The sequence below is a fragment of the Ruditapes philippinarum genome, unplaced genomic scaffold (assembly GCF_026571515.1).
Source record: "Ruditapes philippinarum isolate M1 unplaced genomic scaffold, ASM2657151v2 ctg2748_1_1_1_1, whole genome shotgun sequence".
Classification (NCBI taxonomy): Eukaryota; Metazoa; Mollusca; class Bivalvia; order Venerida; family Veneridae; genus Ruditapes; species Ruditapes philippinarum.
Genome location: NW_026852112.1, coordinates 55,022 through 72,559, shown reverse-complemented (window position 1 = coordinate 72,559; position 17,538 = coordinate 55,022). Strand labels below are relative to the sequence as shown.

General features: G+C 31.8%; 1 protein-coding gene across 1 annotated transcript in view; it reads right to left on the bottom strand.

Moving 5' to 3' along the window:
• Positions 1-1,610: 1,610 nt before the first annotated feature.
• The window catches only part of LOC132749548 (uncharacterized), a 43,013-nt gene continuing 27,085 nt past the window's right edge, over positions 1,611-17,538 (bottom strand). Inside the window, exons 5-6 of the mRNA XM_060739361.1 lie at positions 12,683-12,752; positions 1,611-5,018 (exon numbers count right to left, since the gene is read on the bottom strand). Of these exons, the coding sequence (XP_060595344.1) occupies positions 1,714-5,018; positions 12,683-12,752 (3,375 nt within the window). The 3' untranslated portion in view covers positions 1,611-1,713. The remainder of the gene's footprint in view (positions 5,019-12,682; positions 12,753-17,538) is intronic.

Here is a 17,538-nt window from a genome sequence, read left to right as displayed (position 1 = left end):
CCCTTTAACTATACAATTTGAAAATTACTAACTGTATTAATCTGTACACATAAATCGCTTTGCATAATTATAACATTTCTCGCCTTTTTACAATCTCTACAATATAAAACAATCCAAGAAGGAATCTCTAAAACATAACATGTAAATCGTCCTCATCTCAATGAAAACAATTATGTATATCATTAACTTGTCCTATATATCATCTAACAGGTATTCATATATAAAATTTACCATTCCACTATATATCATATCACAGGTAATAAAATATACTGTTCCCATGATCTATATATCATATAACTGGTATTAATATATACCATTACCTTATCCTATAAATCATAAAACTGGTAATTATATATACCAAACACTTGTCCTACATATCATACAACTGGTATTAGTATAAATAATTCAATTGTCTAAATATTGTATAACATGTATTTACATATAACATCCCTTTGTGTTATATAACATATAACTGATATACATTTATACCATTCCATTTTCCCTTATATATTATAACTGGTATTGATATATAGCATTTCCTTTACACATTTAACATATAACTGGTATTTTTATATACCATTCACTTGTCCTATATATCATATAACTTGTATTGATATATACCATTCCCTTGACATATTTATCATATAACCGGTATTTACATATACCATTCCCTTGACATATTTATCATATAACCGGTATTGACATATACCATTCCCTTGACATTTTTGTCATATAACCGGTATTTACATATACCATATTCACTTTTCCTATATATCATATAACTGGTATTTACATATACCATTCCCTTGACATTTTTGTCATATAACCGGTATTTACATATACCATATTCACTTGTCCTATAAATCATATAACTGGTATTTATATATACCACCATTCACTTGTCCTATATATCATATAACTGGTATTTACATATACCATTCCCTTGACATATATATCATATAACCGGTATTTACATATACCATTCCTTCATCCTATCATATGTCATATAACACTGTATAGCTGGTATTTGAATGTTATATTTATCTTATACTTCTTCTGACCATGTTAATTACATTAAACATCATTTATGATATTTACTTATTCATTAATTCATTTACTTGTTTATTTACAAATCTATGCATGCATTTATAATTAGAACATTAATTTTTTCAAATGATATTATTTTCACAAACTATCCCTGATCTTTTAAGAAAACAGTTACCTTAATTTTCTTTATATTTCACTGCATTTCTTTCAATCATTTATTTAAAAACACATTTGAATATTACTTTCATCAATTTCAATATTACTACAATGATCAGAAATTGATATTTAATGAACTGTTTTTGATGATTGTTATCTATCATATTGTATTACATTCATTATTTAACATATCAATATGTAACTTTAGTATTATTTTTTTTTTGCTGATAATGTTTATTTTAATAATTATGTCTTTTATCATGAAATAATTTAGATTAAGCACTATGTTAACTGCATGTATTCTATCTCACTATGTTAAATTTTCAGATCATTTCTTTTTTGTCAAAAATGAACAAAAAAATTATCTCTTTTAACATGCAATAATTTAGTTTAATCACTATGTTAACGTCATGTATCCTATTTCACTGTGTTAAAGATTCAAACCATTATTTTTATTGTTAATATTGAAAAAAAATAGTTCAAACACTATGTAACTACATGGATACTTTATCACTTTTTTGTTGAAAAGTCAAACCAATCATCATCATCACGTTTAACATGAAATAACTGATCCTGGTCTTTTACATACTGTATAGCATCATTTCCCTTCCCTCCTCTAAGTCCTTGTGATATCAATGTTAACCTATCATCATTAAACTCCTCACCATCTCCTGTTATATAACAGTTCCTTACACTCACATCTACAGTATGAGGAATACCAGGAAGACTATCAACAAACTTCTGCCATGTTGTCAAACTCATTATGACATAATAAAGCTTAATGTTCTTTAAACTCTTCATCTCTAAAGGTAACTGTATTATATTGTCAGTTAACCTACAATACTGTAACTCAAGCTTACTGAGATTGTGTAACAATGGTAATACTGTGACTAGTCTCTTTGTTATGTTGGTATGATATAATTGAGATTTATTGTTATCATCTCCATACAATTCAAGTTCTTTTAATTTGTAAGATTTTCTAATAATATCAAATATTTTCTCATAATTACTATCTTTCAATTCATTAAATGTAAATATTTCAAGGTTTGTAGTATCAGCATCTATCACACTAACAGTATCATACAAATCAAGGTACTGAAGTTGTTGATGTTTTGATAAATTTACATCATGCTGCTTCCTACACTCACATTTAACATGATGAAGATGTATTTGTTCAAGATGACTGGTTCTCTCAAGAAAATTACAAAATGTAGTAGTATCATCATGACTCATTTTAATATTATACATACTTATTGTTACAAGATTGATCATACTAGGTAGGTAACTAACAACTGTTTTATACACTGGGTAATACTCGTCAGTGTTAGAGACACTACTAAGAGACAGAGATTTTAATGTTGAAGTATTAACTTTAATTGTCTCACAAACACAATTATTGTTTACCTCATTAATCATCTGTTCATTACTCTGTGGACTATCATTTTGTGTATCTAACATTTGAGATTCATCATATGTTATTTTAATGCTTTCAAGATGATGAAACATTGGTAAATATTTTGTAAATTTAACATTTTGTGTGTTGATGTAATCTACCCTAATAGACCGAACAGAGTCAGGAACAATTTGATGCTGATCAATACCTGAACAAACAATATCACAATACTGATTCCTTATATCAATGACCAAATCTCCTATATAAAATACAGGATTACTTCCTATACTACATGCTGCATTTAATTCTTCCATTGACTCAAACATAAGCTTTTGAATATCAGTAATACAACTATGGTCCTCATAAATGTCACTACTTATTGTTCTCCTGTATTCCTGAACACGAGAGTCTTCTGACACAGTATCATATATGTATTTTGAAACATGTGTTGCTAATCTTGGTTCTAGACCAGATAGCATAATAATTACATTTGACTGCTCTAATATGTCATTTACTGTTGAACATTTCTGAAAAACCTCATTAATAAACTTCTTGGCTAATTCAACATTTCCTGTACTATCTGACAAACCAATTTTTGCATTGAAATTGATGCAAATATTCACTGCAGCCAGAAATTCTTGCATTGATTTGTGAATAAAAGAGAACAATGAGCTTGGTGGTTCTGATACAGATAAACTTGGACATTCATCTTCTGTCAATATTCCAAGTTTCAAGCAATTTTCTCTTACTTCATCTGATATTTCTAGTTCATCAAACATACAAATGTCAAATGTCAAGGATTTATCCTTCGGACAATTAAATAGTGTCTCATAAGCCAACTGTGACACTTCATAAATGAAATGGCGGTTTAATCTTAATTTGGTTTTATCGGCTAAATATTTAGGAAGATCTACTTTCTGGGTACCCTTCATGAGTCGAGTACTTGTTCCTGTAGTTTTCATGTCATTCCAGGTGAAGAATAACTCTAACATACCGGTGTAGATGGCACATCTTGAGGTTTTATCGAGTTTACCATCAAACCATAGACATATCAGTTGTTGTAGCATAATTGGTACCTGTTTTAAACTTTTCAGAGACTTTTCCTTCAGCTTTTTCCTACAGTCTCTAGCTTCTTTATTAGCATGTCTATTTACATTTAATTGTGAGACTGTCCTATTGACCATTTCCCATTCACATCTAAAATCAAAACCTTTCAGTTTTAATGACTGGTCAATCTCCACATCATTTGATCTTAATGTATGAAATTTCCATGGCCGCGAAGTAGTTAATATTGTGTACTCCTTAAAGATGCTATGTTCTGGGACATTTTCAGAAGACCATTCATCTAAGCCATCAAGTAAAATCATAACTCTAGAGGATTCCTCTTCAAGAAGTGTGTTTAACATTTTCATCTGATAACGTTTTTGAAGCATTTCATCGATAGTGTCAATGTTCTGATACTGTCTAAGAGGGATGTAAAATACAAAATCAAATTTCTTCATCTCTTTTACACCATTGAATTTAAGTTCATAATTTTTGCTATCATATTCAGAGTCATCACTGTCAAATTCAGAGTCTGTTAAGTCAGTATCAGAGTCGTCACTATCGGATTCGGAGTGTATTAAGTCACCATCAGAGTCGTCACTATCACTTTCATTTTTCTTAATGCCACCCACATGTTTTTCTCCTCCTTTCTCATTAACACCTCCATGTGTCTTACTGCCCTCTTCGTTTCCAATGTCTCCACTATGTGTCCCCTTTACCTCTTCATTTACAATGTCACTTCCCTTTTTTTCATGTTCTTCCAAATCACCTCCTTGTTTCTCAGTGCCACCTTCATTGTCATTGACAACTCCAGCTTCACGTTTTTCACCATCACCTTCATGTCTTTCACTGTCACCTTCAGGTTTACTATTGCCATCTTCATTTTCATTGACCCCTCCATATTTTTCATCATCACCTCCATGTTTTTCACTGTCACCTTCAGGTTTACTACTGCCACCTTCATTTTCATTGCCAGCTCCATGTTTTTCACCATCACCTCCATGTGTTTCACTGTCACCTTCAGGTTTACCATTGCCTTCTTCATTTTCATTGCCATCTTCATTGTCAGCTTCATGTTCCTCACTGTGTGCCAAACACCAACAGTTGACCAGATATTTACAAAAACTAGTTTTTCCTGACCCTGCATCTCCTAGAACATATACAGATTTTTGGGGGACTCCCTCCTTTGTGAAGATTTCTGACATTGTTTTAACCCTCACTTCATTTGTCTCCCCTTTCTCTCCTTTTATTTCCCTCGTTATTTTGGGTCTAATATAAATCTCATTGAAGCTACATTTTTCACTTTTTGGTTGTAAAGGTGATGTAGGAACTTGCAGCAGGGTTTTGTGATAATGTTCAATCAGCTTTTTCCGCCGTTCTGTAATTTAATTGATTATATGAAATCCAATTGTTTGTTAAGGACAAATCAATGAGTTAATAATACAGAAAATTAGTATGGACCTGCATTGACAGATTATCACAGGCCCAAAACACTTATTGTGCAAAATAAAGACAACAGTTTAATGTAGGCACACAAGCTCGGTATATCAGTCAGCCAGTTTTTAAATTAAATTATCTTTTTTCTATATACTTAACTTTACTTGCCAATCTACTGCTTTCTACTTTGTTTAAAATATGAAAACAAATATCAACAAAAGAAGCATTGCATTCTATAAATGAATAACCCTAAGTAACACAACCACAAAGTTTATCTCCCAGTCTCAATAATTTCAAAAGAATTAAAACTGAAACTCATTTTGTATGAAGACATATTCCAAATTAAAACGAACTTCGGGTTTACATTTTTGCTATGGATTTTTGCAGGCCCAAATGGGATTTTTCTCGCCTATGGCATCGAGGTGTGCCTTATTTCCCAGACTGCAGTATATAACATACCTGATTTAGCCTTTACATATCCTGCATAAAATACCTAATTTAGTCTTTTTATATCTTATATAACGTACCTGATTTAACCCTTTTTCATATAAAATATAACATCATATGTAACATTCCTGATTAAGCTTTTTCATATTCTATGTAACATTCCTGATTTAGCCTTATAACATACCTGATTTAGCCTTTTCATATTTTATATAACAAACCTCACCTGTACGAAATTTTCTGCACGGAAATGGGGCAGAATTCAAAGGCAGATTCCGCCCAGAAATTTAAATTCTCCCCCGAATATATAAGTGTTAAACCATTTGCTTTTGGCACGGATTCCGGCCGGATTCCAGGCGGAAACGGAACGGATTCTGGGCGGAATTGGGACGAAATATGCAAATGAGTTGGGGCGGAATTTTGAAGCGGAATCTTGGGGCGGAATTTTGAAGCGGAATCTTGGGGCGGAACCTTGGGGCGGAATTTCGGAGCAGAATTGTCAAACAAGATTCTGGGCGGAATTCTGGGACAGAATTCAGGGGGCGGAATTTTATGAGTTTAGCATGATCACATATTTTGGGATAAAATTATCAATAATGTATCACATTAAATTTTCTTTCACAAAATTTAATAAAAAAAATATCATATCCTTAAGTCCAAATACTGAATAGAATACCCTACATTCACTATAACACAAACAGTTTTTTTTCTAGCTGCAGGTTTTGGAATCTTAGAATCCAACACTTTGTTTTTTTGTGCAATTATTTTGCTAGAAGAGTTTCAATCATAAATTTGTTTCAAATGTTTCTGATTATTTAAATTACTATTTCTTTAATCCATGTCTGTTTTAAGTCCACTGCCTGTGTTTCCTAGAACTTCTTGTGGTTGTGCTCACCTTTAATAATAAAATTCATAATTAATTAAACAAATATTTTGTAATGAATTGAGCCGTGTCATGACAAAACCAACATAATGGGTTTGCTACCAGCATGGATCCAGACCAGCCTGCGCATCCGCGCGGTCTCATCAGGATCCATGCTGTTCGCTTACAAACCCTATTACAAGTAGAGAAACTGATAGCGAACAGCATGGATCCTGATCAGACTGCGCTGAGGCGCAGGCTGGTCTGGATCCATGCTGGTCGCAAACCCATTATGTTGGTTTTGTCATGACAGGGCTCAATTATGTTTTATTGCATAATTACATGCAGTTATATTTTATATTTTTTAATAATATCAAATTTTATGTTGCAACAGTATTAAATATTAACTATGCTTATAAAGCATATTCAAAAATAGTAATTTAGCAACACAGAATCAGTTATTCAATGTGTACAAGTGTTTAAGAATTGCTCTGAATCAGAATTAACTGACTGCTTTATTTGTGACACTTTTTATTACTGGTTATGTATTTTTCAAGGAAAGATGTTGAATAGTTAAGTATAGAGATTTAAAAATATACCTTTTCAGGATTAATACTGCACATCATTATTAAACACCTGGCATCTCACAGTCAGCACTTAAGTCCCTGAGCAGCCTGCAAATTATGAGTGTAAAATGTAATTTCAGATTGTTCCATAGGAAAGACAACACAAACATGTAAAATAATAAATGATTATGATGACCCTGTTCAACTGTACAAAACTACTGATTGTACCATTTAGTCCTATTTAATCAAATTTATTTAAATTGTTTAATTTCCAGGAAATTAAAAAGATATACTTACATGCTATTTATACAATATAGATCTACACAATGATTATATTAACAAAAAAATCATTGAATAATTTTTAATTTGCAAATAATACATGTATTAAAGATTTAAAACAATTATCAGAAAAAAAACAAATGTATGAAGTTGAAAATACTAAAACAACAATGACCTCTTGTTACAAATTTTAGTTGGCTACTTAGTATTGATAGTTTTCATATAAAATTAATGTAACTAAAAGTTAATAATTACCTGATTATGTTATACATCTCCTTGTACCAATTACTTTAACACTTTGAGATCTTAAACAAAACTTTACTCCAAAATTGTTAAAATATCAAGTATATCCACTGTAATTTGCACTCTTTTTGCTGACCCAGATATCTTAGAATTCAAAATTCACAACAGTTTACTGTATAATGGACCGGTCCATCATTATGTAAAACAGGGTTAATTTACTCATCATCTTAACTTTCATTCATTGAATGTAAAAGAAAAATCAAATAGATATATATAAATTTTAAAAAACAATTACAAATTTTTGTACAAAAAAATTGCAATATGTCCTAGACAAATTCTACATATGCAATTTATAATGTTATCTCTCCCCAAAATAATTACATGGAACAGCCTGATCTGTTGGAATGACCAGTCATGCATAGATGATGGGAAACTGCTGGTCAGTAGAGTTTTATCAGTGCTCTGATCTGTGTAGTGTAAAATCTAGGTGAATATAATCTCAGTGAATAAACATTGTAGTATTTATTTACCTACGGTAAATAAAAGCAATTATTGGGCATATTGGTTGATCAATTTTATATAGATTAAAAGGGCATAATATATGAGATTATTTCATGCACTGTTTTTTTTTTTTTTTTTTTTTATAACAAAATCATAAATTCTTAGAATTTAAAATGGCAAGCACACTTATAATCCTGTCCCGATGTGACTGCCCTATATTCTATAGTATATTCAAATTTAAAAAGCATTCTTATTTTAATGTTGCTTTTAGATGATGTCCTAAAATCATATTTAAAAATTCATAATACAGTAAATGTATTATAATACAAGCTGTATGAAAAATCTTTATATTATAAACTTAAGCATTTTGGAGGTGAATGTTTTCAAGTTCTACACTAAGATTATTACAGTTAATTGTTTTTCAGTACAAAAAACATAAATTAGTCTGACAATATATTATTAATGCCACATTTTTTTTATCTAAAAAGAAGGCCTATTTTAATGTCTAAAAAAAAATTATATTAATTCTAAAAATACACCTGTAATTATTGGTTCAGCAAAAAAAATAAGTACAGTAGGTAAAATTTCAATGTCTGCAAGTGCAAAAACATTGAGAGTACAATTATGATTTGGACATCTTATATGTGAAATTCTGTTCAAGAAAAATTTTTAAGTATAGAATTCCGCCCATAGTGAAGACTATTCCTACCCCAAAAAAAATCAAAGTTGAAAATTCTGTCCAAGATGAAATGTTTAAGTATAAATTCTGCTCAAAATAAAATTCCAGCCGGAATTTTTCTAGTTTTCCGCCCAGAAAAAGGCACAAAATATTTTTCTTGTGAGACAGAATGGCACGGATTTTGCATTTCCGTCCCTGGTCCGCCCAGAAATCACTGATTCCGTGCCAATTCCGTGCCAATTCCGCCCAGAATCCGTGCCAAAATTTCGTACAGGCTGAGGCACACGCTTTCTAATATTTGGGGACCATACATGGCTTTTCATGGAATGGCACGGAAGTGTCGCATTGAAAACCGCCATATGAACATATCTACGGATGTTTCTAAATGCAAACTTTTATCATTTTATGTTTAAATGTTGAATTCTGCTTAAGCCAGTGCTAGGAGGCGTGGACGGTAGCTTGCACTTACCAGTACCGTCCATGAACAGGCTCAATCAAACCAACCTGTACGAAAAATCAGCATGGCTTTTATGAAAAACAGGACCGATTCAGGCCTGTTTTGAACCAGTATTGGCAAAATCAGGGTGAAATAGACATGGACCCTGAATTTTCAAGAAATCTCACATGGGAATTCAAGTTTTTTCTACCCTGACATCGTCTTCATTTTGGTAAAAGTCAGGGTGGAAGCAGGAATATTTGCACTTTGAAAATATTTGACACAGATTTTACTGACTTGGAGAAATATAAGCAAAATCTACCCCGATATTGCAATGTTAGAAAATTTTCAAGAACCAGTTTCAATACAGTCTTTAAAGTTCTTCATTTCCAGCCTGATTTTTCTTAGTTAGAGTTATTAGAAATGAATATTGTAAGTAATATACTTATAGTACAGATTACATTGCTGTTCAGAAAAAAATGAATTTTTAATTCAGAAGAAAATATATTATAATGTCTATTTTGAAAAGTTTCAGTTTATTTATGGTAAACTCCATTTTACAAAAATTATTTTCATTTACTGAATTATTCTTTATTACTTTTTTTTGAAATTATGTAGATTATTTTGCTCAACATGATTTATTGTTATCTATAAAATTGATAATTGTTACTGGTAATTGATTGTATTTATATTTCACTTATGATAAAAAAATATTATTTAATGCATTAATTGGTCAGCAATAAGTAATGTACAAGAGTTTTAGTTAATATCCATCATCTCACAATCTGTACAATCTGTACAGGATCTCCTACTTCTAAGGTCAGCTTTCAGTTTATGTAAACAAATAACCTTCAAGTGGAACTTTTTACAGTATTTCAAAATACTTTATGTTAAACTGGGCCATCTGGCAGATGAAAATAGAGAAGTTACCACAGATTGACCGACAGCAGTTTAAAAGCCAGAGCAAATATCACACCCTGAAAATTATTTCCAGCATGGTCATTTTCTTTAGAAATATTGGAGGCTTTAGTTGTGATTATAATTCAAATAAATCAACTTACAATTATATATTAATACATAAATGAGTTTTGATAATTACATAGAAAATGTGATCTAAGAATTCAACTAGTCTACCTTAGCTATACAGAACTTTCTTGGGAAATTTATTGTGAAATTTTTATATATAACATGGAGCATAATAGATGTGTTAAACTTTGTTATTCAATTTGAAAAAATGGAGGGAAATAAGCAGCCAATTGTAACAGATAAATGGTAAGTTATAATTGAATTACACTTCTTAATATTTTTAATTTTTCATAAAATTATGAATTCTGTAAGCTCATTATTCAAAAAAGATTTTAAATAACTTTCCAGGAAACCTGTTTTTAAATATGGAGGAAAATGAAATCATTCTTAATTTTTCTAAATAAACAATACATTTTGATCATTCCATTTTAGAAAAAAAACTGAAGTCTTAAAATGTAATAAAATGTAATAAAAATTATGACATGATTGAATATTTGTTGTTTTTTTTCTACTTCCTAAATTTAGGTTGAAGCCAAATATTTCAGTAACATGTGACAAGAGGATGAAGAAGAAAAAATGGTGTAGTTGGAACAAAAGAATACAATAGAAGAATTATTACTGGTAATTTTTAATTTTTTCATTTTCTATCAAAATTAGTGTCAGTGTTAATTATTAAAAGTATTCATTCCTGCAAATTTTATGGAATTAATGACTTCATGTAGCCAGTACATCGATATACGGTATGTTTATAATGCTGTAGCTTCTTTAAAACAATTTCATCAATCATTTGTTCTTTTGATGTTTTAAAACAATTAAAATTAATGAAATATTACACCTTTAAAACTACATTGTATGGACATATTTATCTATATTAAGGTGTTACCTTTTCTTTTAGATTAATATATAAATTGAAAGTTGACAATAGCATATTCCTACACTGCTTTCATATGTTTACAGATTGTGTAGTCCAGAGACTATAGTGTGGAATTATGTAATACAGCGTGCAGCTTCCTAGTGGAAATATCAAACAAGAATGACTTTTGAAATGTATTTAATTGTATGAAAATCAAATACAGATAAATGAAAAAAAATCTCAATTATTATTTTGTCAAATATAAAAAAGAACAGGAATCTGGGTGGAATTTTTATTTTAATTTCAGGGTGGGATTTGCAAAATTTTGGGGCAGAATAAAAACAGGAGGAAAAATGTCTGGCCTGACTTTTTAAATAGAAATCAGGGTGAATTATGGCTCATTTAAATATTTCAAATTAATCCCACCCCGAAATTGCTCTTAATTTAACTAGAAGTAAATCTATTTTTAGAAATCTGTGTGAGTGAAAATTCTGCCCTGGATTTCCATTTCAGGGTGGTATTTTTTCTGGCTCATTTAAATATTTCGTTGATTCCACCCTGAAAACACTATATATTGTATACTAAAAAATCTAAAAATAGATTTCTGTCTTCTCTATAGTCAACTGAATAGCTTAAAAAACCTGGCTGGGAAAAAATTTCTGATCCCATGTCAAATCAGGGTGTAGTCAGGGTAGGCATTTTCGTACAGGAAGCCTGCAACATTTTCAATTTTGTCATTTTGGGCTTTCTTTATGAATTCTTGTTTTCTCTATTTTAGCCCTTTTTATATTCTACATGTTCTATTTAACATACCTGATTGAGCATTTTTATATAATATATAACAAACTTTATTTAGCCTGTTCATATGTTATATAATTCATTTTCTATATAATCAACATACCTGATTTAGACTTTTCATATTATATATAACATACCTGATTTAGCCTAGTCATATATATATAACATACCTGATTTAGCCTTTTCATATTCTATATAACATACCTGATTTCGCCTTTTCATATTCTATATAACATACCTGATTTAGCCTTTTCATATTCTATATAACATACCTGATTTAGCCTTTTCATATTCTATATAACATACCTGATTTAGCCTTTTCATATTCTATATAACATACCTGATTTAGCCTTTTCATATTCTATATAACATACCTGATCTAGCCTTTTCATATTCTATATAACATACCTGATTTAGCCTTTTCATATTCTATATAACATACCTGATATAGCCTTTTCATATTCTATATAACATACCTGATTTGGCCTTTTCATATTCTATATAACATACCTGATTTAGCCTTTTCATATTCTATATAACATACCTGATTTAGCCTTTTCAAATTCTATATAACATACCTGATTTAGCCTTTTCATATTCTATATAACATACCTGATTTAGCCTTTTCATATTCTATATAACATACCTGATTTAGCCTTTTCATATTCTATATAACATACCTGATTTAGCCTTTTCATATTCTATATAACATACCTGATTTAGCCTTTTCATATTCTATATAACATACCTGATTTAGCCTTTTCATATTCTATATAATATATCTGATTTAGCCTTTTCATATTCTATATAACATACCTGATCTAGCCTTTTCATATTCTATATAACATACCTGATCTAGCCTTTTCATATTCGATATAACATACCTGATTTCGCCTTTTCATATTCGATATAACATACCTGATTTCGCCTTTTCATATTGAAACTTTTTTTGTTGAGGAGAATCTTCTACCTTGCGTCTTTTTATCTCCTACAACATAAACAAGCAATTATCATAGTATTGCAATCAATCCATAAGTCCCCTACCGGTAAGAGCCCAAGCAACATTCTGAAGGGCCATTCACTTAGGTTCCTATTTTAAGTAAATTTGTTGAAAAAGTTCTTTAAAAGTGATCACAGGAAACAGTTTTTATGTACAGACAGACGGACTGAAAGACACTCTAAAGTAATTTTTTAAACATCCCTGTTATCAAAATATAACATTTTTAAAATCCTATCATGATTGTAGAAGTTGGAGTAAAAATTACCAATTTCTCAAAAAAAAGTCTAAGTTCAAAAGGGGCATAATTCTGGAAATAGTCTTGCTAGAGTATTGAACACTCACAAAATTTAATGTTGAGTGATAATAAGAAACATTTATATGAAGTTTGAAGTAGATACATTCAGAAAAAGAAGTTATTAAAAAAAAAAAAAAAACAGAAAATTTAAAGTTCAAGGGAGGTAATTCTGAAAAATTCTGCGCTAGAGTTGTAAACCTTGTCACATATGATGTGGTTGATGACAAGCAACTTATATTTAAAGTTTGAAGAAAATACCTTAAGAAATAAAGAACTTATAGAGAAAAAACTTAAAAACTAGAACCAGAAATCTTGAAATTCAGTCTATTTGTTGCCATAGCAACCAGAATTTTCAACATAGGAAGATAAGAAAAGGATGTGCATAATTTCCATACTGCCATCTACCCATATGTCAAGTTTCATAAAAATATTTTCAGTACTTTTTGTGTTATCACGGGATCCAGGTTATGTGTAAAATTTGCCATATTTTCAGTCTATTTGTTGCCATAGCAACCAGAATTTTCAACATAGGAAGAAAAGAAAAATACGTGCATAATCTCCATACTGCCATCTATCCATATAACAAATTTCATTAAAATATTTTCAGTACTTTTTGCGTTATCGCGGGATCCAGGTTATGTGTAAAATTTGCCATATTTTCAGTCTATTTGTTGCCATAGCAACCAGAATTTTCAACATAGGAAGAAAAGACAAGAAACATCGCAATGCGATGCAACCAGGTTTTCAGCAAAATATTTCACAGAAGCTTTGTCATGAAGGGGCATTTGTTTTTAATTGAACTTTTAGGAGGAATTATGGCTTTTTTAATATTCCTCAAACAAAAATGATTGAGAAATTTTATGTTGTCTATTCGCCTTTTTTTCCCAAATATTTTAGAAAGGTAAACAGTACTTTATTTTTGCTTAATTTTTGCATTTTTGCGTCTCTTGTCATTTTCTTTTGTCAACAATATTGGCGTGTGGTGTTTTTTGCGATATCAAGAAAAGTATGTTCACAATTTAAAAAAAATACTTGAATGATGTCTTGGAAGAAACATGGGAATTTAGTGAGCGCCAGGGCACTTGATGACAAAGCTTCTGTGAAAGTTTGGTCAAAATCCATTGAGAAATGTAGGAGAAGTTGCGCACTGTAGAAATTGTTCACTATATATTCTGTATAAGGAAAAAATATACAAAGGGCCATAATTCGGGCAAATATTATCCAATCACAAAAACCCCGACAATATGTGCCAGGCACTTGAAAACAAAGCTTCTAAGAAAGTTTGGTCAAAATCCGTTGAGAAATGTAGGAGGAGTTGAGCACAGAAGAAATTGTTCTCTATATATTCTGTATAAGGAAAAAAATATACAAAGGGCCATAATTCGGTCAAATATTATCCAATCACAAAACCCCGACAATATGTGCCAGGCACTTGATAACAAAGCTTCTAAGAAAGTTTGGTCAAAATCCGTTGAGAAATGTAGGAGGAGTTGCGCACAGAAGAAATTGTTCACTATATATTCTATATAAGGAAAAAAAACAAAGGGCCATAATTAGGTCAAATATATACCAATTGCAAAACCCTGGCAATATGTGTCAGGGCACTTGATGACAAAGCTTCTGAGAAAGTTTGGTCAAAATCCGTTGAGAAATGTAGGAGGAGTTGCGCACAGAAGAAATTGTTCACTATATATTTTATATAAGGAAAAAAACAAAGGGCCATAATTAGGTCAAATATTATCTAATCGCAAAACCCTGACAATATGCGCCAGGGCACTTGATGACAAAGCTTCTGTGAAAGTTTGGTCAAAATCCGTTGAGAAATGTAGGAGGAGTTGCGCACAGAAGAAATTGTTTACGCCCGCCCGCCGCCCGCCCGCCCGCCCGTCCGCCCGCCCGCCCGACCGCCCGCCCGCCGACATACCTCAATCTAATAACCAGTTTTTTCCTTCGGAAAACCTGGTTAAAAAAGACGTGCATAATCTCCATACTGCCATCAATCCATATATCAAGTTTCATTAAAATATTTTCAGTACTTTTTGCGTTATCGCAGGATCCAATTTTGTGGACGGACGGACTGACGGACGGACAGACGGACGGACGTACCAAAATTTGATGTTTATGAGGCAAATGAGCTCATAAACACCACCTGGACCAACGTCCATAAGCAAAATAAGCTCATAAAAACAAAAAATAGCTCTTAATTTTAAATTTTATGAGTTTATGTTCTTTATTTAACTACGGAATGAAGCTCATAATAATCAAATGTTGGCTCGGACTGACGGACGGACAGACGGACGGACGGACAGACAGACGGACGGAGGGTAAACCTAAAGTCCCCTCCGGTAAACCGGTAGGGGACTAATAATAATTCAAATAATTTTGTTTTGTTTAGTAATTTTCAAAAGTATCTATTGTATACAGTAATATTGTCATTTTAATATTGAAATTGAAGAAAATAGTATTCACTCTCATTAGCAAACAGTGTCCAAATATATCTAAACAAGAGGGCCATAATGGCCCTGAAATCGCTCACCTTTATAAAGGCCTCCGGGGCGGGCAAATTTTAACCGAGGGGCTTTTATTTGGACAAACTTGGTAGACACCCATTTGAAGATGTTTCATGATAAATATCTAAGCTCTAGCTGTAAGAAGATTTTTAACCTTTTACCCCATGAGCATATTGCGAAAAATGGCCGTTTTCATTGAAAAGCCTCCTGTAACAAGTTCAAACTGCTATGAAAACTATGAAAAATGCTTGAATTACTAATGAAACTTGGCACAAAATGTTGACTACACCATGGCCTCTGTAACAGCATGCTCAATGGTAAATTTCCTGTTACCATGGCAAAGGGGGGACATCTCAAATTTGCCAAAAAATCACTATTTTGCATTGTTTTTTTTTTCCATCAAAAGTGATTTCAAAGTGCTGCAACTTCTCAATGAATTGAGATAGAGTAAAGGGCTTTTCAGCGTCGGTTACTAGTTACCCTAAGATCGACCTGTGGCCATTCAGCCTGTCACATGTCCAAAATTTTCTTGGCGATGACAGGGACTCCGTCCCCTTCAAACCCTCAAACAGAAGGGGGCACATCCCCCTTCTGGCAACCCCCTGATGTAATATTTGGATGGGGGACGGCACCGAAAAAGTGGTCACTTTTTTATCAACATTTTTCAAACGAAAAACAGTGTTTTGGGGCTAAATAGGGCATTTTTTCACTGTTTGACTGGCCTCAAAAAAAGGGGGGGGGGGGGCAAAAAGCCGTCGAAACACGCTTATATAAGGGAAAAGGTTAAGTTTATACTATCAACATATAAGGAAAAACAAATTTTACCCCATCCCCCCTCTGGGCGGGGCCAACTTTGTCCCCAGGGCTTTTATTTGAACAAACTTGGTAGTCACTCACTAGAAGATAGTTCATACTTGATATCTAGCTCTAGCTCTTTGGGTTTTTTTAAAAGATTTTTTTTAAGTTTGTACTATATACATATAAGGAAAAATCAATAATCCCTATGGCGGGCCAATTTTTAACCCCAGGGCCTTAATTTGAACAAAAATGGTAGACACCCATTAGAAGATGTTTCATGATAAATATCTTAGCTCTAGCTCTAAGGGTGTTTTAAAAGATTTTTTTTTTTAAGTTTTTACTATAAAAATATAAGGAAAACCAATGATCCCCGGGGAGGGGCCAATTTTGACCCCAGGACCCTTATTTGAACAAACTCTGTAGACACCCACTGGAAGATGTTTCATGCTTGATATCTAAGCTCTAGCTATTTGGGCTTTTTAAAAGTAGATTTTTTAAGTTTTTATTATATACAAGTAAGGATAAACAATGACCCCGCAAGGGCGGGACCAATTTTTGACCCCAGGGCATTTATTTGAAGAAAACTTGGTAGACACTGCCTGGATGATGTTTCATGCCAAATATTTAAGCTCTACTCTTTCGATTTTCTAAAAGAAGATATTTTAAGTTTTTTTTTTTTTGGTTGCCATGGTAACCAGAGTTCTGCTTAGAATGTAATTCTTTTAACAATTTTTAAAGTTGACTACCAAAGGAACATTCCTGTGAAGTTTGAATGAAATTGGCTTAGCGGTTTATGAGGAGACTTCTTTTAAAGTAAAAGTTGACGACGGACAGACGAAAAGCAATCACAAAAGCTCACCATGTCACTTTGCGACAGGTGAGCTAAAAATTATCTATTCAATGAAAATCAATTTCATTGAAATGGGACAATTCTCTACAGAGAATGCCTAATTTCGACATTTTTGGGTGCAATCATACATAATTTTACAAATGAGTATTGAAAGGTTCTCCAAGATATTGGAATTGAGGGACTATATAAAAACTAGAACTATCACTAAATGTGATTAATACCCCCACAAGAGTGCTTCAGAAATGAGGATGTTACTAGTCACAGAATACCTTGTAAAAGAATTGAAATATAGAGTTATGGTTGTGGGCATTAAATATAGTT